At 40.6% G+C, this 23759-nt stretch overlaps 1 protein-coding gene across 1 annotated transcript; it reads right to left on the bottom strand.

The window, feature by feature from the left end:
- Positions 1 to 623: 623 nt before the first annotated feature.
- On the bottom strand, positions 624 to 17445 carry st8sia3 (ST8 alpha-N-acetyl-neuraminide alpha-2,8-sialyltransferase 3). Its single transcript, XM_018702587.2, has 4 exons — positions 16188 to 17445; positions 9622 to 9741; positions 7266 to 7823; positions 624 to 5652 (listed from the first exon to the last, which is right to left on the bottom strand). Exons 1-4 carry the CDS (start codon positions 16439 to 16441, stop codon positions 5370 to 5372), a joined length of 1215 nt encoding a protein of 404 aa, XP_018558103.1. The 5' UTR covers positions 16442 to 17445; the 3' UTR covers positions 624 to 5369.
- Between the last annotated feature and the right edge of the window lie 6314 nt (positions 17446 to 23759).

Raw genomic sequence — 23759 nt, 5'->3', positions numbered from 1 at the left:
TTCATCCTCTCATGTTGGACTGGACACTACAGGGGCTAGCTGGTTAGCATGCTAATTTCAGTAGAATAAAAGATGTGATAGAAGCCAAAAAAGAGTTAATATTGGTGTTGTTTTCCATCTCTGGAGACAGTTCTTGATGAGTAAAGGAATGAAGTCTGCTGCTGAACTCACCGTGTGTCTTCTAGACTGATATGTAAACAGCTATTAATGCTAACATTGGCTATGTAGCGATAGCAAAAATGTACATATAGCACCTTTAAGAGAGTGAACTGACCTTACTGGTGAACGTTATGTTTCTACAAAGTGTTATCTTTAGCTTCAGCTTGTTGTCAGCAAGACTGTTAAGTAAACAGCTGCTAATGCTAACATTGGCCATGTAATGATAGCAAAGCCTTACATATAGCACCTTTAAAAGCCTAACGCTAGCTAGAACTAATTCAGGTTTGTTTAGGCTACCAAAATAATTTTTCTAACATAGCTTGTCCTGATAGAAATGAGCATGTCAGCACTGTCTGATGATAAAATATGAGACTTCACAAGAATGTAGATACAAAAAACAACAAACCTTAAACTTTACAAACGATCATTTCACCTCCATTCAAATCAAGACAGGACTCACTTTGTCAAATTGATACATTCATTCATTTTAATGACTACATGATTAAATAAATACAGAGTAGATATATTTTATTTCAAGTATCGGATGACTAAAACATATCTGTTAATCTACAGCATATTGTGTATGATATCTAAATGTGTTTTTTAGTATATATTACTCTTCATAGAGTAATCTCTAAAGACATGTTGATATGGATGGAGCCAGCCTCATTAATAATATCTTGGTTTCATTCAAAATGCAAAAAAATACATTCTTGAAAAGTGTTACCTGATGGTTACTGACATTGTATGTTACAAAAATAAAAGGTGACAAAAGGAGACAAGTACATAATCTTATAAACAAGTTTGCAATGTGCTCAAGTCAGAAAAAAACATTATTATTCTTATTAAATACTGAATTTAACCTTCATGTCAACAATCTTTTTGTCAAAGTCCTGAAAATATCACGTTTCAAGGCATAGACATCTCATTTTTGAATGAAACCGTAAGGAAAAAGAACAAACAAATTAGAGGCAAAAACAGCTGAAATTGAAATTCAGCTGCAGGTTACAAAAATAGTTCCAGTTTCTCTCCTTTCTGTTGTCTCAATAACACACTGCAGCAAATATGAAAATACATGAAAATAAACATTGAAACGAAGAGTCATTGCCTTGAAAAAAAAAGCATCTGAAATATGATAATTCATATTTGAAAACCACATGTGCTTATATGTGAAAGTATCACATGTAAAATGCACCTTTGTTATCATTATTATTGTTGTTATTATTATTCTTTAGGCCACCTGCCTCTGTTAAATATATAATTCATTACAATATGTGGAACAATCTGGATATTTCAGAATATGATGGAGATTATCCAGCAACAGAAAACTGTGTCACTTCCTAGGTTAAAATCACAGGAAACCAAACATTACTAAGAGTTTTTTGAATCAGAATCATTAATTAATTACAAATGGCAAAGACTAGATGGACCTGCAAGACGTTAACGTACCACAAAACACTCACAGAGGCAACATCAAATGTACTTTGTACAACTGTACCCTTACACAGAGACCTGAGAATACAACGCACACGATCTATGGATTGACGAGGGAGGAAATTGCAGACTTTTGTACCACAGCGCTATTAAATTGAGAGAAAACCATTAGTCAGAATTATTTAATCCAATCTTAATTAAGTTTCATCACTTGGATTTGAGGGGCTGCTATAGGAGATTCTATTTTTTTAAAATGTGATTTTGACATAATATGTACAATGTGAGAATTCGTGTTTATGAGAATATGCTATTTATGTAGATGTGAAGGTCAGGCTGATGGATCAAGGTGGACGACAGTCTGCTTCCTGCTACTGTCTCCTTGTAGAGTCATGATCCAGCAGTATAATCTGTTTTCTTTGTCCTTGGATTTACAAAACAATTGTTTTAAAAAGTTCATTTAGATTTTCTCATTAACCCTAACAATCCTTTTTAATAAAATGTACATGCTAACAGGAAATATGAAACATGTCACAAAATATTTCATTCTTCCAAATCTCCAAGCGACAACAAACCAACCAGGATTATAATTTGATTTAAATTGTTGTGCTGCCTGAGTCTCAAGGAGAGAGACTAATTTTAAGGACTTGTGTCCATCAGGTGTTTCTACCAATTACTGTCGTACCTAATAGAGCAACTGGGTGTAAATTAAGCCACCTAGCTACAGTGGCAATTTATAAGACTACAGAACTATGAGGCTATTCTAACAAACACCACTTATTTTCTAACCCTGATATTTTTTATTCAAACACAATAAAACTGGAGGGGAAAAACAATTAACACAACATCAAAGACAGAAATGGCTGCATACTCACAGAAAGTAAATCTTCCTGGTAAGTATAGTGCATAGTGTTGGCGACACAACCAACTAGCGAACATTAGTAATCTTTACAAAACAGGGCTGTCACTTAAAAGAGTTTTATGGAGTGGCAAGTGAATGGTGACTCCTCAGATTTGTTGTAAAGTTGCCGTATGTACAGCTGTGCAAGGTTTCTGCTAGTATTTTGCAAGCCTGTTAAGCCCAAATTGACCCCCCTCTGGGCTTAAGCATCAGGGAATTTCGGGGGAGCTTTTTTGGATACATAGATATAATCGTTGGAAAGCTCACCAGCAACATCTTTTGGTTAAAACGTGAACGTACTATAAGAAAATAGCAGGTCTGAGATCAGTGTTCTTTACCCTTATTGTGAGTAGAGTGATGCTCAACATTTGGCGCATCCAACTATCTCAAGATAATGTTACTTAGCAACCTTAGCTAGCTAGCCAAACAGCTAGTAACACATATACTTCCTTTATGACATTTAGGTATAATGTCAAGGAGGAAAGATGAAAGCCAAAAATCCTTAGACAGTTTTTTTTTCAGAGAGCCAAATACTGGACGCATTGGCAATGAGAAGGAGACTGCTAACATTCGCTAGCATTAGCTGGTGGCTGACGGAAACCGTGGTGCGTTTTATGGAGTCAGCAAACTCTACAAAGCTCTATCTTTAACCAAAATTTTGATGTCTGTGGTGTTAAATTCAACATTGACTTCTGTGCTTCTCTGGCTTTCAAAGATGTCTCATGGACACATGACTCAGTATTAAGTCCTTGCAGTGGTTGTGCTAGTTTTTGCTGTGGGAAAGTGTTTTAACCTCTGACTCCTATCGTTTTCAGCAAATAAACTCTGATAAAACGCTGATAAACCCTCTGTCTTCTACCTGCCCAGCACCAAGTTGGCAGACAGACAGCAACTAGCAACTAGCTGGTGAAGAAAGTGAAACATGGCATCATAAAAGCGCCAGATATTTTTCTCAGGAGGTGGAGGAGAGCAAAAACAGAGCTAAAAAGAGCATATTTTTGGACTTTACATTCATCAGGTGGACACAAAGACAACTCAAATGATAATAATGTTGCTCTGTGTCTGCTGGATGTGTTAATAGGCAGCTTGGGTGCATGTTAGCATCATTTATGTCAATGATGCTTTTGCTGCAGTCCCGATAATCCAAAAATCCAGTGAAAGCAGCGTGTGCCAGTGAACAAATGTGGTGAAATTTTGGTAACAAATAATTTTTTTAGAGACTACAGTGACTAAATTACTATGCAAGTGACTAATCTATAGTTACGTTATTTTAATTTTACACTTATTTTAAGTATTTTTATAAGAGCTTGCGCCAATTGTCTAAATTTAAAATGTATTTTACTTAAAAGTGTATCACTGGCAAATGGAGCAATGGAACAAACACAAATAGTGTCCTGTTTTCCTCTGCTGTTCAACAATCAAATTACATGAAATCAGCTCCTGATCCAACAGATATGCAGCGTTAGGAACAAACACAAGTTTAGTTCATTACATTTGTTAATTTTAAACCTTTGAAGTGTGGAAGACAACCAGTGCAGCAGCTGGGTTGTTAGTCGTCCCAGCAACGCCCCAACAAAAAGAACAGAAGTGATATTTTTGATAACTTGTTCAACATCTCCATGTCACTGACCTCTCGGAGCACAGAGCCCTCAGTGGTTAACAACATGGAGAAGTGGATAAGGAAGGATGTCATGATACTGTCGGGTGGAACAGTTAAGTCAGTTACAAGAAGACCCGTCCTTCCTGATCACCTGTGCACATCATGCAGGTTGTGAAAGTTGGCAAGCTTTGATTGGTGAGGATTTAAGGTGCACTCTGACGTGTCTGTTGGCCAAGTCACGGCCCTGTGATTGCCCAGTGATACACAGTCGTCAAACTGCATACAACTACATTTACAAGGTGTTCAGACTGAAATGGCACTGCATTAAAAAAATGCAAGGGCCTGCAGTGGTAATAGGGGTGGCTTTCCCATAGAGCCTGGGAAAACAACAATGGTGGACTGCAAATTTTTATAAATGGTGGTCACAAAGTATTTGTTGGTCTTCTAGGTCACGACAATCCTGCCCCCAGCCCCTGATGGAAGTGGTTCTTGGTTCTAGACTAGCAAAGTGTTGTTAAGCTGGTTCCTTGGCTGTTGAAAGAACTGCTTTGAGATTAGGCACTGGCTCTGAACCGGCCCTCAAACTGCCTTGGTGGAAAAGGATGTTGTTTCAGTGGTTACTGGTGAGACGCTGAAATATGATCTAGGATAATTATAATTTTCTCTACGACTGAACCAGGAATGTGCTCCAACGCATGTCTGATTGGCCTAAACGATGTGTTGGTGGGTGAAAGAATTGCAACAAACACTGAGCTAGGATCATCTTTTTTCCCAGGGCCCTCTGTCAGGACACAAACAACATCACTGAGGTGAACAAAGGGATCTGCCTTTTCTAATGTAGTGCTAATGTCGGTCTGAACACAGCCTTGGTTTTAAATGGTCAATCTGCTGATTTGTAGCTGTAGTGCCAAGATTGATGAATGATAAAAACGGCATTAAGTAATACGAGCCTGTGATATCCTGCTGAAGAGCAGCATTGCTTAGAAGTTCAGCTGCAGCTTCAGCTTTTCCAAAAAGTGAACTGCAGTCCTTTAGATTCTTGAGCAGTAGAAAATAAATACACCTTGTTCCTTCAGCGGTCCATCTTTACTGCAGGATTATGGGCTTCTGCTCCGGGATCTTGGGCTGAAAACAGTTTAACAACCCACTCCACCAACTCAGCCTTGACAAAATCGTATGAATCCTGCCCTTGTCCGTCTTGTCAGTCTGACAACTCTGGCCTGTGGAAGCGTTGAAAAGGAGTTTGAAGAAGCGAAAGTACCTGCTGTAGTTTTAGCCCTAAGCACAGTGGGAGAGGGTGAGCTTCAGAAGTCCCTCCGTATGCATCTTGTAGAGGAGTTTGAACTCGGCGGGCAGCTGATGGGACTCCTGCCACTTGGTGGTGAACTTGGTGCCCTTCTTGTCGTAGTAGTGGTACGGCAGCTCCTTACCCGTGTTGGGGTCCCACCCGAAGGGCCAGAAGCCGTACAGGTGGATCTGGTCGCACATGGATGACGCCAGTGTGTACATCAGGATGCCAGTGCTCAGGCGCTTTGGCGACAGCTGCTTGGTTTTCCAGTAGCTGTCAAGAACAAGAGAAAAGGACAATTGAGAGAACCTTAAATTTTACATAATAACTTTAGGATGCACCTGAATTCAGTGCTAAACACACTAAAAAGGAGCCCTTACACGTTGACTCTGCTCCTCATGTTATTTTGAGAATTTTGATTTGGGGAAAAGAATGACAAAATCTGATTTTAAAGTAACTAAAGAACAGGGCCTGTATTTCTTACGACTGCAGAAAGAATCAGATCTTATATTGAATATTGAGGACAGGCTTTTGTGTTTCCTGTGTTATATTCATCATCGTGTTGTTCTGAGTCTCTAACAGAAATACTGTTTTCATTCACTAAATTAAATTAATTCAAAATGATTCCATTATTTTTTATTGTTTTGAAGCTGCTGTTAATTAATCTCAACACTTCCTGTCTTGATGTTTAATATTAAAAGTCTCCCAGCAGCTCAAAGAGCACAATCTCTCCCAGTCCTGGAAGGCTTTTATTTCCTGTGTGAAAAAAAAAACAACTTAGTAGAAACGATCTCAATTACTGTGGAAGTGGAAATGTACATTATACTCAGTTTACCATACGAGCCAATATGGTACATGTCAAAAAAAAGGGAGATAATAATGGTTTTAAAAGGTCAGACTTTGCCCTTGTGTCAGGTTTTGTCCATTTATTTCTGCGTGTCATTCATAAAAATCTGACTAAGCTGTTGCTGAAAGAAGTGACTTCAGAAAAAAAAAAAAAAGAAGCTCTAATCTGATCTCTGCTGATGCTTTCATCGGGGCAGTCCCGCTCTGCAGCATCACAGAGGGGGAACTCTCCAAACTGGCTTCAACAAAAGCATCTCCAAGAGTCCTCGAGGTGCTGAAAGCTGTCTGAGCTGCTTAAATGAGGTAATTCTTCCAGAGCAGGTAGATTTAATGGGATTGGTGAAGATTAGGCTACTGTACGAGCTCGCCTATTCTGCTGCTACAACACTAAGCACCAGACTTAAATCCCTCTCCACACACACCACTCACCACAGCTCTGCACCACACCTTTCACTAAATAGCTGTTTCCTTATAATCCGGCTTTGGAGCCTAAATCTTCTCTTTGCCATATAGAGTAACAGTTCAATACAAAACAACCACACGTTAGCCTGGTTCCACAAACTGAGAGGTACACAGGGACATTCAAAAAACAGCAAGAGACAGAAAGGTCCTAACACATTTTACAAAGACAGGGTTGACTATCCTTACCAGGTGGAAATGGTTTATCTGTGTGTGTGTGAGGCAACACTAGTAATCATAATCCAAGCAGCAATTACTCATCCTCCAAAACCTATATTGTAAAATCAACGAATAGAAGCCAAACTTGAAGGATAACACCAGTATATTTAAACCTGGGCCTTATTTCCCATGTTTTGGGTGTAACTGATTGATAGGGATAAAAATCTTTGGAATCAGTACAGCATTGATCAAGAATGGTGAACAACTGCTGCAGTGTAATCCAATGGGGTATTGTCCAAGTCAAGGGACGTCCACTATGACGTCCAAAAAAGTGTTTTTGCGTTTTTGGATATGGACAGAAGGCTCTGTGCATAATAACACTGTATCTTGTGGATGTAGTGTGGTAGTCTAGTGTTTCTTACTTGTTGATGTACTGCATGATGTTTCCAGGCCAGGCCAGCTGGACCTTCAGCTGACCTCGATGCTCCACGAAGAAGTCGACCAGCGTCCTCGTCACTGTGGCCGATGTGTGGAAGAAAAACGCCGGGATCCACAGGATGGCGCCGTCCAGCTTCTTCAGGCTCAGAAAGAAGTTGTTCCTGTCCTGCACAGTCAGTAAGTTGTTGTAGTATTTTTCCAGGATACTGGGGTTAAAGGTTGTCATGTTGGTCCGCCGCCCAACGTCCTTCTTAAAGATCTCGGTTGGTGCAAAGTTGCAGCGGAAGACATAGTCGAACTTCTCGATCTGGGGTCCGCAGCGCGAGCCGGTGAGGATGCCACTGTTGCCAACCACGGCACAGACGTTGTAATGTTTGTTAAGAATCGGCGAGACTTCAGGGAGGAGCGAGCGGAAGTTCTCACCGATGGAGAAGACGTACTTGTGGCTGGAGTAGTCATAATGCATCAACTGTCCGATTCGGACCGAACTACGTGTCAGTGTGAAGTTGTGGGGGATGTCGATGTACTGAGAGATCTCCTTCCTGCAAGACAGGAAGACATTTTTGTTTATTACTACAGTAACAAGTTTCTCTTAACATGTCAACACAACCTCCTGGTTCTACAACAACAGCCACAAATATAAACTTTCTATCAAGCCATAGAAATATGTTGATAGCTTCTGTTCTTACTTTTAAAAATGTGGCTGTTTGAGGAATTTAAGCTTATTTCACTGCCCTGGATATGAAAATATAAGTGCATCTGTAATAATGACAAACAGTGGATTAGAGGACAAAGCTGATGAAGGGTTTAAACCCAATGGTGAACAGATCTAATGTCCCATAGGTCTAACTGGAAACAATCATTATAATGATATAGTCCTCAATGTACATCAGATATTATTAATGTGCAGATTAGTGTTTGTGGATGATCCACTAGGATCAAAGTAAGCATTTAATTTCCTGATGCTGTCTCTCAACATCTAATCAGTATCTATCTGAACATGAGTTTGTGGTTGGAAGTAAACGACCTCTAGTAACTTTAGCCATAAAAATTAAGACCTCTGACTTGACTTGGACTAGACCACTGTGAGACCTGACTTGAGATTTTACTTGACTTTTGGCTTGAAAGCAAAACTATTCAAGTCATTTTGACCTGGAACAATGAAAAAATAACCAGGCCAGCAATAGGGAATATGTGGCATCTATTGAATATCTGATTATTAGTCTTCTGCTGTGAAATGACTCGTTTTCTACAATGACAGCAGCCTGCTTTAACAAGATTTGAGACTTGAACTGGACTTGCATTCAAGGACTTCAGATACGCTTTGCTTTCATTCAATACTCGACTTGGACTTGAGTCCAAAGTTTGCCTTTGATGATGGCCATCATCATTTACCCATGTTAAGAGTGAGAAAGAGAGATAGCAACCTGAAAAACACTGCCACTCTCCTTCAGTCACAGTGAAAGGTGTCAGTTTTATGTAACATTGTTGGAACAATGTCAATATGACAATCAATAGATCTTCTCCCCTTTATTTTTGGCAAGACGCGAAACTCTAGATGGTGCATCACAACTTGAGCCTTGTGTAAGACGCTGTGTGGCCACTCTACCCTGTTAGCATGGCTGCCGAAATGAAAACCAAGACTTTACGTGACCTGCCACACCACGCAGCCAGTGTAGCCTAGGCCTTATACTTTCCATTTGGGTCCATATTACAAAAATTTCGTCAACAAAGGACGTACTCTATGCTCTGTGCAGACGTCTGTGTACCCTCCAATTTGTTGTGGCTGGCTACTACTCTATGTTAAAGCCGATCTACTTACGTACAGGCGCTAATAAGAACAACTATGCATCAAGGGAGTATAACTAAGAGCTTACTTAGATTGAGTCAAAACAGCTGCACTGAAAGTTCAAGCAGCTCTTTTGTGAAATGATTAGCAGATCACGGTCACTTTAGTTTCTGTTGTTGGACTCTGAATCAAATTTTCCTGCAACTTAATCTTTGAGTTTTAGTCCTTTATAGATACAGTTACTTAGAAATGTTGAATGATGAACCCAAACAATGTTGGGTTTGCATTAGATAAGCAGATTCAGTACTGGAATCAGATTCAGTAGCATGCTTTTAAACCCCAAGACCAACAACAACAGCAGCCTCCTGCTTGACTAAACGTTCCATGTGAATTCTGCCGTATTTCTTGTTACAGTGACACTGCTGCAGTGTTCTTTACTCAAGAAACAGAAAATTGGCTGCTTTTAGTAGTTTTCACTGCTGTAAGTGTTAAAAGCAGGCTGAGCTTTCAGACTGTGTGTGTGCATGCGTTTGTGTGTGTGCACAACCTACCTCTGCTGTGTGAAAGCAGTGTAGTTGTACCTCCATTTAGAGGAGTTCTGCAGGTCTTCGCTGAGAGCGTTGGTCAAAGGAGTGAAAGCTGGATCCAGATACTTCATCGCCAGCTGGGAGCTACACAAAGGAAGAGGAGGAGGAAGGGGAGACATGGATATTAACCCAGGCTTCCTGTGTTAGGGAGGAGGTCAGCTTCATCCACTTGCACTCATAAATGTTTTGAGAAGCATTTTATCTCTTTTAAAACAAGGTCTGCAGGAACTATCGTCTTTTAGCAGCTTTGAAAACGGTTATAGTTAATTTGGGGTGAGAAAAAGGAGCAGTCAGATGATCAGACAGGTTGTACACAAGCCAAGAGATCAGCCAGATTATTTCAGTCACTTCATTTGAGCAGGAAGCTGTTGCACAACAGATCTGAACTAAATTTCCAATGAAAAAATGTGGAGTCATGAGCGTAAATTGTGTATACAAACGCTTTGCACTTTGACTGCACCCAATCAATCAAACACGTCTCCTGTCAGGGTGCAACAGAAACACAAGCATTTAATTCCCTTGCATTGGTTTTGTTTTGATTTCTCGCACATAAATTTAAAGTTGGTGTGGAAATACCATTTGAAACATGGTAATAATCCCTCATTATGTGTGCATGCAACTTCTGTAAGTACAGTAGGTCAAGGATGAAAAAAGAACTTGTTCTGTGATCTGTAATCTGATGTTTACAACAGAGAATATGGGTAATATTTTACTGCATGCCTTCATTTTCCCTTCCAAATAATGGGTTGTCTGAAACCTGTCTGAGCAGACTTTGTTGTTTGTATCATTGTTCTCGAAACCTGCCAAAAGCCAAAGCCAAAACGCAGAGAATACTTTAATTAAAGAAAATGAGGTGGGCTGTTTTGCATTTTTTCTCAGCGCCACCTTCTTCTCAAAACTAAAATGCCTGCAAAAGCAGCTGATGGAAAAGTGCAAGTGTCTGAGAAACTGTTGACTAAATATATCAAGCTTTGTTCCTTTAGGAAACCAGCTGCAGTTAAAACTGATTCAAGTAGTTTTATTTACACTTTCAGCTCAGTGTAAACGCAGAGTTACAGCCTCATTCCTAGTTGTGAATCTTCAGTGCACTGTGGGAAAATGAGCAATAAGGCCAAACTGTTGCAGCAATTCTGTCCATCTTAACAAGTTATTCATAGTTTAAAACTGGTCCTGTGGAGTGAAATATTTACCCTTCATCCAAATTCAGTTTCGTGTGCTTTCAATGTGACATCACTGTAAAATTTCATAGTGTTTTTTATATAGTTATACCTGAGGTCAGAATACTTGTTAAGATTAACACTTTCTTTGCAGTGCAAGATGCCTCACCTTCTCCATTTCTCTCCAATGATAATCCTCATTAGTAGGTGATTTAAAGCCAAGACTAAACCGGGAGTTTAACCATAGTTTGCAAGCTTTTCTATGTGTCCATTTTCTGCATGGTAAATCTTGACATTTTGAATGTATCTGTATTTTTCCGTGGTGCTTTTGCCTGGTCGTTCTCAGGTTAGAACAGCAATTCTTGTAAGATCAACACTTTGTTTTAAAGAGAGTCAAATAAGAAAATGGACATCTGCTTCATCTCTGTGCATCTGGTGCAGAGAAAGGCGCAGGATCTGATTAGCCCAGCTGTATCGAATGCCAAAGTCTGCATCTTCCAACAAGTCCAAAACTGTCTGATGTCAAAATAGAAACAGAAAAATTAAACCTTATGGTTGAAGCTAACAAGATAAAACATGTCAGTCAGAGGACTTTGGCACTGTTGGAAGGTCTTTGTGCTAAGCCAGGCTAAATATATCCTGGACCTCGCCCTGCTCTGGATGCTCGTAGATGAAACCAATCTGACTCTGGAAGGAAAGGAAAATCAAAGTTGATTTATAATCAGAGAACTTTCCTCTGTTTCTCTGTGACCTTTAACTGAACTTCAAAATGTCAAGGTTTCAGGTCAAGGCTCTGCTATAGCAGACACAACTGGTCAAATAGTATTTGCAAGTTAAGTTTGGTTCATCCAGCAAGGAAAACCAGGATGGTGAAGTTTACTGCATCAGGACAGACGGCGTCAGAGGTTTTTGATCACTGAGGTTTTGACGAAATCCAACAACAAAAGCTTCTGTGATCATTCAAACACTCTAACTCATCATACCGTCCTGCATGGTAAACTCCACCTCTGTGGTGCCAGGCCAGGCTAAAACAAACCCCTAAAAAGTATACTGTTTGACCTGGATCTGATGGCAGTCAGACCTCCAGCAGCCTTATTTTGTTGTTGCAGCATCCACCATCTTTGTAGATAGTGCGACTCAGCCAGAGAGGTGCAGCGCTGAATCAGCATCAGCAAAAATAACTGATAAGAATATTGTAGAAAGACAGATGAACAAATTGGAAGCGAAAAAGCATCTCACTTTCTATCAAGACTTTGGGCCAAATATGTAGATGTAGAACCTTTAATAGCTTAAGAAACTTGTCTTGAATCTTAATTGGAAGATGATTTTTATTCTTTCTCCTTGATCAAAGTTTTATTTCATGCTGTTTCAAATCCAACACCACACCGTCCAAAAGGCTTTAAGGAAATTCAGGGTCTTAGACTCGATGCGCCTTTAGCAACACAAACAGTTCGATGTCTCATCTCAGCTACCAAACAAACAAAAAAAAAAAACTGAAGCAGAAGCTGAAGACTGAAGATTTTCATTCTACAAATGTCAATGACCCTCACTTCAAATGGTCAGCAGCTGTTTGTTGCTTAGTTTCATACCATAGATAGATAGATAGATAGATAGATAGATAGGATAGGATAAAACTGCAATAGGAAAATAAAAATTTTAAAAGAAAGGACAAAGAAAGACATAGTACACCCTTGTGTTTTTAATTAAACGTTAGCACTCTGTATTCACCTCAGGTCTGGTTTGCGAGGCGGCCTCTCGCTGCACCGGGAACGTGAAACAAAAACAAAATAAATAAATAAATAAACTCACTCACTCTTATCTTCATCAGTTACTTAAAAATGACATTTTACTGACAAAAAGGAGCAACAAAACTAAGACTCTGTGAAGACCTGGCATGCAGAAGTAAAGTGCATTTCAAATACTTACTGTATATCGTATTATTGCGCCAATATAACAGCTGTAATGGTGATCGCTTTAGTTTTTTGTGACAATTACAAAGTGCTGACGAAACAGAAAAACAAACACTTTGATGTCAGGCACAGTTAAAGACAGATTTGGACTTTTAACACTGGGATAAGTCGACCACTTTTTCAGACAGACCATCAGATGGACTAACACCCTCTGCATCAACTGGCAGCACTGCATACAGGGCAAAAACCACAAATTTCCCCAAATCACCATGTCCCTGATGATAAACTCCCACTCTACCGCAACACTCCATGAGGCTTGTATAGATTTGTCCACAACCAGTGTTTTCTCTTCAAAATGCTGCTCTCCCTCACATCTAACTCACTCTGAGCGTAACCTTGGCCTGCGGTGACAGCAAGCGAGGAGGAAAATGATTACAGGCAGGAGGAAAATGAATGCAGTGGCTCCTGTGCTGTAAATCAGAGCCAAAGACGGCTCGCTGGCCTCCAGAACCTCCATCAGTTTAGCACCGCACTCTCAGACCTGCCCGAACATGTTGGACAACCGAGATTTACAGAATGATTTTCCACTGAGCTCTACTGCAGTTGCTCCAACGAAGACCTGTTAGAAAGTGTCCGGTCAGATGTCCTGTTTGGGTGAGAATGAGAAGCAGGAAAAGAGCAGTAAACCAAGGCTAAACTTGTTCTGGAGATGGTCAGATACACTACTTTATTAACAATAAGCTACTAGAGCCTCAATTATACTCCATTATGGAGTATTCTACTCTTTCTAGTGTGTTTTGAAGATGCATGTGCAGTTGGTGTGTGGTTCTTTGGTGAGTACACAGATGTGCGAACAGAACCTTGCATACTCGTGGATGTGGAAACATTTGCCTAATTCAGAGCCAACTCCCCAAGCTCCACTCTGGACCATTAGCCTCTGTTTTTCAGCACTGGTTCTTGCTTTCATCAGTCTTGTTGAAAAGTTGAAACATTATCCTGAGGCTTTCTGTACAAAGGCTAAGATGAATGAGTATCTGCTGCTGGACTGGATGGTACTGCATGTTTCGATCCCCTGATTTGATTCAGTTTTGGTTCAGAGAGTTTAGAATCTCCAGAATCTTTCCTGGGAACTTAAATTTCTTCTTCATTCAACAAAGTGAGCAACACTGTTGTTTCCTTGAATATAAAACTGTGTGCACATAAATACATAAAACTATGGACTAAGGATTTATTTTTCTTGATGAATGACACCTCTATATTTTTTTAGACCTACAGTACATGTGCAGTTAAAAAACTTGCATCACTTAAAATCTATCTGACAGACGAGGGCTGTAGTCAACCAAAGTGTGTCCTGATAATTATTTGTTGAATATTGCTGAGCAAAAATGTTTCTCTTTGCAATGTGTGAATACGACCTATTTAGCCCATTGATATACTCTACAACACCAGAGAACTAGCTTAAAATTTAAGCAGCTGTAAAAAGTTTTGTTTTTAATCAATTGGTTTTATCAAATTTAAATAATTTCCAAATAAAATAAAAATACTTGGGCATGAAGTGACAGAAGACAGGAGAGCTGTGAGTGAATGAGCTGATCTAGTTCACAGCTGTGGGATTAAGTGACAGATGCCCTGTTTTCCTTCAGGCTGATAACACACTCACACTGGAAAACACACTGACATGTGCCACATTTAGACTGGTTTATTAGGGCAAAGCTGCCTCCTGATTAAAATTACAAACAATCAGCCAATCAGTGTCATCCACCACTGACATGAAAAACATGATGTAGTCTGTCTGGTGGAGGAAGCTAATGATGATCTGAGGCACTTTAGCCCACATGTAAATACACTAATAACTGCTGGTAGTAGTGGTAATAATACTAACACTAAAGAAGTGGGAAAGTAGTTAAATATTAGTAGTAAACATGGATTAGAAGTAGCAGTAATAGTAGGAGTAGTAGTGGTGTTGCTACTTCTAGAAGTACTGCAGTACTAGTAGAAATAAAAATGATAGTAGTAACAGTAAAAACAGTAGTAGCAGAAAATACTAGAGGGAAAATAGAGGAATAGTAGTAGTTGCAAGTACATATGTGGTAGTACTAGTATGTCTACTTGTAGTAGCAGCTGTAATGGTAAGAGGTATAGTGGTGACACTACTTGTAATATAACAGTTTAAGTTTAAACTGCACAGTTTATATGTCTGTACCTTAAGTAAGGAGCTAGAGGCAATTATCTTAGCTTAGCTTAAAAACTGGAAGCAAGGGGAAAAGGCTAGCCTGGCTCTGTCCAAAGTGAATAGTAGTGTATAGTAGAATGTATAGTAGTGAAAGTTTTATGTGTGACCAAATAGAAATGTAAAGATGATGATTTGTGGTTTTAAGGGGAGTTGCGTGCTTTGCCGGCTGCAGTAACTTCCTGACATCTTCTTGTCGCGTTGAGGCTGCTAGCGGTGATTCAGGAAATCACTGGTCCTGTTTCTTAAAGATAAACTTACAGAATGTAAACATGACTCTCCGTAAAACCACAATTTTGAACAAATGATATACAGCATGTTAATTTATGCTCTAGAGGTGCTTTTTGGTGTATTTTTGAACTTTGTTAGCACAAGTTTTTAAGCTAAGCTAGGCTAACCGCATGCTAATTTCAGTTCCCAAAACGTTGCAGAGCTCATCTAATGTTTTTCTCCATGCTTGTACTTTTTTTTCAGTAAAAGGCTTGTTTATGTGAGAGTTTACATGGTTTATTCTTGATTTTTAAATGTCTAGTTGATGGAGTAAGGTGTTACAGCTGCCACACTTCAAGGAGTGCTTCCCACAAGATGTTGGAACCTGGCTGCAGGAATTAGTGAGGTCCAACGCAGTCGGCATTCGAGTTCATCGCAAAGGTGACGGATGGGGTTGTGCAGGTAAATCAAGTTCTTTCCAAAACAAACTGAGAAAACCATCTCTTTATAGGATAGGATACATTAATACCACATGTTTTAGCATTTAAATTTCCTTTCACTAGAACTAAAGGGTCCAAACTATGCAAAAACAAACCCAGACTTTAGTCCATGTAATGTTTAAATGATGGGAATGAGCGCTTAAATAAGGTCCAGTCTGAGAAACAGGAAGCCAATTCTTGCTGTGATTAACCAGTCAAGAGTCAAAATACTGTAACTAAAGCTGCACAGTGTGAGGACTGCCAGGCCTCACACAGCAGAGGCCTTCAGCTGAGTCCAATCAGCCTCCAGAGATACTTTTAAAAACACTTCATCGCTTCATGTTTTTCTTGGTTTTAAGGCTCCAAAATCTAAACAATCAGGGACACAGTTTCAAAGGAAACATGCTGCATCAATTGGTTAAATTCAACTGTTTTTTTCCATCATGTCAAAATATAAACAGCAGAAACAGCCTAACTAAAAATAAAATCCAAGCTGAACTATCAGTGTTTACATCTGCGTCTCGTCAACCCTGCCTGGACTCACCGAAACCCCGCGTGAAACATGTACATCCTGGGTCCTCCATTAGGTCCGTATCTGGGGGTGCTGAGCAGGAAGTCCTTCTTGATGGACAAGTAGCTGATGAGGGACAGGATGAGCAGCGCCACGCTGAACATGACGAGCCCCAGCGCGCTGGCGATCCGTACCATCCTGCCTCTCTGCGGGAAGCAGCCCCCCCGGGCCAGAGGATCACTGACCGGCCAGGACGAGGAGACGGCGAGCACCCAGGCGCACCGCATCAGCGGCAAAGAGAGGGCGGAGACGCGGAGACGACGCGCGCTTCACGCAAATACCAGAGTCCATGTGAGGGAGGAAACGCAGATGCGGTGTCGCAGGGGGTGGAGGGGGGGGGGACGTAGCGTTATCTTACCGCGAGTTTCATTGAGTGAATGGGAGGCTGCGCGGCAGCGGCGACGCGTCCGCGGCAAACGGAAGCGCAAAAATGCAGAAGGCCGGACAGGCGAAAAAGGACGCGCCAACAGCGGGTTTACTGTCGCTTTTAACAGAGGCCATGCAGGTGACAGAGTCCAGGTGTGGAGCTGGAGTGAAGAGCGGGAGGTCGCGGGTTTTGCAGGCGGTTTAATAACCTGAACATGAGGCGAGGAGGTAGCGATGCGGCTGCGGAAGAAAAGACGCAGGAAGGAGGAGTGTGACGCATTGACAGTCCGTGTATCCGGGGATGGAGAGCAGAGCAGAGCTGAGGGTGGAGGGGGGTCTTGGAGGCTTTTCCGCAGGCATGCAGGATCAGATTACAGCCGGTTTCATAACCTCAAGGCGGTGAAATGAGGCGGCGGGGAGAAGATGGAGGCGGCGGGCGGATGCTGTTCCCCTCTCTTCATCTGCATCCTCGGCGTCTCTCTCTCTCCTCCCCCCCTCCTCTCTCCCCCCTCTCTCTCTAATTAATTAAGCCCGAGTGTCGCTTTAAGGAGACGCAGCTCTTGTATCGCGGTAATCAGATAAATAGCGGCAGCAGCATCCGAGGCGGAGCTCTGCGTCCTGGTGTGAAGGCAGAGAGATGCAGAGAGAGAGAGGATACGGAGCTGACCGGGAGGCTGCAGGAGAGTCAGACTGTAAACACAAACAAAAACAAGCCGCAAGAACGTGGGAATTAGTTTTACTCATCAAACATCTACTGTAGTTTATATCCTATAACACATTTTAAATAATAAACTATTTGACCCTTATGTTCACATGTATGAACAGATATTTTGATCCATTGTTGACTACATATTAAAAATATAAGTCCAACTGATGGCCACCTACCACTCTGGACTTTTAAACTAATAAAATATACAAAAACCGATCAGCCACAACATTAAAACCACTGACAGATGAAGTGAATAACGTCTCGTTACAATCCAATGTTTTGCTGGACCTTGGTCTTCATTCATCTGGATGTTACTTTGACACATACCACCCACCTAAACCAGGAGAAAGCTCCCACCACACCACAAACACTGCTCAGAAATGTCTCGGCGAACACAATAAAGAGCCCAAGGTGTTGACCTGGCCTCCAAACTCCCCAGATCTCAATCTGATCCAGCACCTGGGGGATCTACTTAATACTGTGTAGGTCACCTCTTGATGCCGAAACAGCTCTGACCTGTAGAGGCATGGACGCAGAACCTCTGAGGGGGTCCTGAGGGCCTCCATCGGATCTAGCTTGTTCCACAGATGCTGGATCAGACTGTGGTCTGAGTTTGGAGGTCAGGTCAACACCTTTTCTGAGCAGTTTTTGCAGTGTGATGGGAGCATATTATTCACTTCACCTGTCGCTGGTTTTAATGTTGTGGCAGATCAGTGTATATATGTTTAATCCAGAGGAAATTTGTCCAATTGGTGACTGCGTCAAACAGCTGTGAACCATCAGCTCTTCATCAGTTTGTGGACCATTTCCATTGTTAATACTTCTTCAGTTAGCATTTTTATGCATAAACATATGTATCAAAAGCACAGCAAATGTCTTTCCAGAACTTCTTTTAAATGAACTCTTGGAATACCAGTTCTAATCTGTCCATCATTACCATCATTATGAAATGTTCATTTCATGGCCATTTCTACTATTTGTTTGCTTGTCTTAATTGTTATTTTAAGAAGAAAATATTCCTAGTATTAGGATAAATTGTAAATCCTAGAAGGGAGGTTTTATAATTACCACTCCAGTCTTTGCTGTTTTGGTTTTTTACACACTAAGGAAATAAAATTTTAAAACAGCTCTTTTTATATTTAGGTAAACGTATTTAAACTAAAGCTGACCACTTTAACGTAGCGTCCAATATTTATGTTTTCAGATAAAGTGTCCAAATACTCACAGTCTTAGTTCTAGATCAGTATTTATGGTCTTGAATCTACATATGCTGTACAGTCATATATCTGATTTTTGAATGGGTTATATCCTAACGTAACTTGTGGTTAAAGATGGTGAGGAAGTTCCACAATTCACCCCAGCATTACAGGATTACAGATACAAGCAGAGACATCACCTCCTGAATTAGTTGTGTGGATTTCTGTGGGATTAGGCATCTCCAATCACATCCTCCACCACTCCATGTTTCTTTAATGTCAATCATTTTTACAGAAACAGACAGACAACAAGAGGCTCTTGAAAGACGTCAGACAGACAGGAAGCCATGGCCGCTGACATTTCAACACTGACCTTTACTACAGGTCTTAAAGCCTGAACCTGAACTGAGATAGAGATAAAGAGGTCCTGAGGCTTTATAAAGGCTGTTGAACTGGTGCACAGATTAAAATCCTAAAGCTTCAAATGAAAACGTAAACACATACAGCAGCAGCAGGTCCAGTTTTCCCAGTCAGTCTTCCTTCTGTAGGAATGTGCTGAAGAAAATGTGTTGAACAAAATTAAATGAATATCATAAGTCTTCCCTGTAGGATCCCTGAGCAGCTGTTAATTGCAGCTGAGCCACAGAAACACGACTGTAATTACCGTCAACCTCACACTGTAATTACCTGACGGGTGTAAACATTTCCTACAGCAGACATTTGACCAGTCTGTGAACAGGTGTAACCAACAACATTAACAACGGGCCGTGCTCTATCTAGAGTCGGTAAGAGACGCCTGTTAAAAAGCAATGCACAGTGGAAATGAAAAAACAGCCGTTATTAATGTTGGTGACAACTCAGATCACGTCCATCAGAAAGTTACGGTCATGTTCTTTCAACCAAACTGACTTTTTTCATATATCACAGCAGGAAGAACAAATATGGAAGTAATGACGTCTGAATTCCCTTCAGCTGCTTCAGTTTCAGCCTCCTGGTGGTGTCCTGATAATGATATATATCACAATATTGTAAGTTTTCTGTAAATTTAATGAACTAATAGTTTATATATAACGACCAAATGGAAAGGACTATTTCTTTTTTACATGCATTTTACCACTTTTATCTCCTTCCATCTTTGCGAGTCTTTGTTGTGGTTTATTTCGAGCACTTGAAGGTTCTTTTGTGCCTCTCATTCATAAACTCTCTCCATCCTCTTTGACATGGTTCTTACTCTTGTTCATGGTTCTCCAGCTCCTTGATTTGTCTCAGCTGGTTCCTTCTCCTGTTCGGAACAACCAGGTTCTGTTTCTGTCTGTATCCATGTGGTGGAGATTGCAAACCGTCATCCAAATGATGAAAAAGTATTGCAGTAAACAGTTTATTTTGCCACACTACGATAAAACGATATTCAATTTTATTTCGTCATCCGATATATATCGTCATAATGCGCAGCCTTAAACACAGCCATTGTTAAAAGCCATTAAAAATTGCTCTGCACTCAACCCCAAAAAAGGATTTGATGTCATGGTTCCAGTATTGGTAGCAAATACATTTTGAGCTGATCAATCACAAACTGTAAAAAGTATATGAGAGGAATGTAGCAGTTTAAAATTGTACAAGGTGATGGCATGCCTCTCCATTTTCCAATAAGTTTCAAAGATTTTGTGATTGTGATTTGCTAAAGGACTAGTGTGCACCGATAATAATGATTAGAATAAGAGTAAAAAAGAATACTGTTTGATACAAACTACAAAATAAGATGTTTGGATGTTTTTTAACTAACATCATAAAACTGCAGAAACAAATAGTTTTTGGTTGAGAATAGAATAGAGAGAGGAAGTAAGAGGAGATTGTTGGGAGTCAGTTAAATCAAGGAAACAACATGAAGGGAGAGCAGGAGTCAGGGTGGGAGATCTGAGTGTAACTGATAGACAAGAAGTAAAATGATACTGAGAGGAGAGGGAGGGAGGAGATGAGGAGAGATCCAGGATGAAGATATTGACGTATCAGCTTCCAGTAGATAAAGCAGGCCATCGGGATTTTCTTCTTCTCTTCAGAGTCTGTAATGATGGTTCTTCATCCCTCTGAGCGACCAGCTGTCACTGGTTTTACTCTCTTGTCAACAGGAAGTGTGTAAACATATGGGCCGATGCTCCGCTTGTCACTACTGTCATATTATAGCCTGTAATCCAATAATGCAGACAGTTTGGTTTTATCTGCTGAGGTTTTGAAATGTCTAACAAAGTAGATTCCTGCCTCCACCCTAATATACTACAGATGAAGGGGAAGTTTGTTTGAGCACTGAAAAATTACATCTAATAAATTCAGTTATTGCCTCAAAAACTTCAACAACAGGGAGATGGTTCAGTGTTTCTCGATGTAGATCACTTTACCTTCATTTCACTGGATTTTTTGCTCATTACTTCAGGTCACTTCAAGGTTTTGCACTTCACTTTTCTTCACTCAAGCTTCCTCACTTCACTGAACTGTAAATCACTGCATTGTACTTTACTGAATTTTACTTTTATTTCACTGCACTGCATTGTATTCTACATTGCTGCACTGTCCTTCACCTCAGGTCATTTCATTTCACTCCACTACACTTCATGTCACTGCAGTGCGCTTTACTTTGCAGCACTGTGTTGTACTTCACTGTATTTTACCTCACTGCCTTCTACTGGACTTCATTTTACTTCATTGCATTGCAGTTTACGTCACTGGACTGTACTTTACTGCACTTTACTGCATTGTACGTCATTGAATTCAACATCACTGTACTTCACCTCATTTCACTGCACGTTGCAGCACTGCATTGATTTTTATTGCATTCTACATTGCTGCACTTCACTTCACTGCACTTCATGTTATTTTACCTCACTGGACTGTACGTCATCTCACTTCACTGCACAGAACTGCATTTTACTTCACTGTAATCTTGATCAATGGACTTCACTTCACTACACTTCACTGCTCTTCACATCACTTCACTGCACTTGACTTTGCAGCACTGCATTGGACTTTATTGTACTCCTACATTCACTGCACTGCACTTAAGTTCATTTGACCTCACTTCTACTGCATTTCACTTTACCTCACTGGACTGTTGATCTGACTTCACTGCATTGTACATCATTGTATTCAACATCAGTGCACTTCACATGACTGCATTGCAGTTCACCTTATTTTATGTTGCAGGTTCTTTATCTCACTTCATCTTACTTCACTGCACTGCACTCTGTTTGACCTCACTATATCATAATCTAAATTAACAACTTTCCAAATTAGAAACATAAAAAAACTCAAACCCACAACTTAAAACTCAAGCATTTCATTTCAGAGATAAAAATTGAAACTCTTATTTTGAACGGGTGTTTATGTCGGACCATAATGCACCTGTCTTTTGTTTAACACCTGTTTTTGAATATAATATGCAGATAGCCATGTGTTTTTCCTGTCTTAGTTCTCATCTTCCCACTGTAAGTATTAGGATTTATACTGCAGCTTCAAAAAGTGATGATGGGGTCGCAGCTGCTGATTCAAAATAAGGGCACTTGTGAAGTATTTTTTGGGGCAGAGCCTGGGAACAGGGTTTTAAATAAGAAGAAGCTTCACTGCTGACCCAGTTTACTTCAGGATGAATTTTTGCTTTGTCATCAGTATTTATGCAGTGAAACCAGCTGAGACTGAGCAGCACCTGGACCAGCGAAGGGAAGAGAGAGCAGTGAAATAATATTAAACACCTAAATTAAAATTTTCTTTTTGTGTGATTGTAAAATTTCACTGTGAAAGGATGAAATCTGTGTTTTCTCCTTTGTTCTTTCTCAGCCTCTCAGCTCCATTGAGCACTTCAATAAAACCAAAAATGAGCTCATGAATCAGGCTGATCAGATTTTCATGCGAACTCCGCGATATGAAACCAATCAGAGGAGCTCACGTCTCACGAAAGAGTCAATTAATAATCAATAGTCATTAGAGTGGAGGGAGGGTGGACGATCAGAGGCAGCAGCTCCGCCTGAGCTGAAGGAGCGTGAAATTACTGCACTCTATGGACTGTACGCACACACAGACGCACACAGAAATAAACACTCATCATACATCTGGCTAACCCCCCCCCCCCGCCCATCCTCACCCGTCCTCACCTGCCCTTCACCCCCACAACCATTACTTCTACCTGCCACGAATCGTCCAAATGCAAAAGGTACAAAAACATTTTCTTCACCCACTTTTCTGTCATTCTTACTTCACATAATTTGCAGTTCATAGTTAATTATGTCTTCAATAATTAAATATATTTTGTCCTGTTTTTAGTTGTTAGTAGTTTATTTCCTGTTTGAGAGTGGACGCCAGGTGAGGCGGAGCTCAGGCCGTTAAAGAACAGACAGTGGGTGTAAATGAAGCCTCAGCTGAGTGTCCAAGGTCACACTGAAAAATCCACTTTCCACATTTCATAATTCATCATCACAACCTCAAGATTGAACCTGTTCCTCTCTGAAGATGAGGTCTGTGTGTGTGTGTGTGTGTGTGTGTGTGTGTGTGTCTGTCTGTGTTAATGGAGTAGGCTGCAGTGCTTTGTTATGTCCACTGTATCGACGGAGGACAGCAGACAGACTGTACATCACTCATAGTTCAGACAGCAGACGGCAATGGACTCTGCCTTCTTTATGTGTGTGTGAGTGTGTTTAGACAGCGGTGAAGGACTGTGCTACGAGGCCAAATAGGCCAAACCGGCCAGAGCCCTACACAGACAGAGTTAGAACGGGTTACGACTACAAGCTGCAGGTCAGCGCCATCGTCAACTTGTATGTTTGTCTCTATAGATTCTCAGTCATCCAGGTCGTGGTAGTCTTAAGTGCTCGTCTTCTAGGTTTCTTGAAGACCTCTCTACCTGAAAGGCTTCTTCAGTTCTAAAACCTCCCACATCAGCTTTTAGTTCTGAACGTCTTCAAGAAACCTAAAAGAAGTCCAGTCGCCTTCGACTCTAGCACTGAAGACGATTCTAAGAAGATGTCCAACCTTTAAACTGTCCCAAAATTCTTCACTTCCAGGTGATGAGAGTTGGGTCAAAGGCAGAAGAAGGGGCGTCATGTTCATCTTTTTCTTCGACATTCATCCACCAGTGTCAGATATCAACGCCAAGTTCTACCTCAACATTCATCGATGACCCTACCTGCCCTAGATGCGGCCATATTTAAATCAGGTATGATTTTTGCTAATTATAAGCACAGTCTCAGAACAATTTGATTACACCTTGAAGTGAAGTTTTATCTTTTATAG

This window comes from Lates calcarifer, linkage group LG9, assembly GCF_001640805.2.
Source record: "Lates calcarifer isolate ASB-BC8 linkage group LG9, TLL_Latcal_v3, whole genome shotgun sequence".
Classification (NCBI taxonomy): Eukaryota; Metazoa; Chordata; class Actinopteri; family Centropomidae; genus Lates; species Lates calcarifer.
The sequence above is the reverse complement of the archived record's forward strand: the minus strand, read 5'-3'. Positions and strand labels throughout refer to the sequence as shown.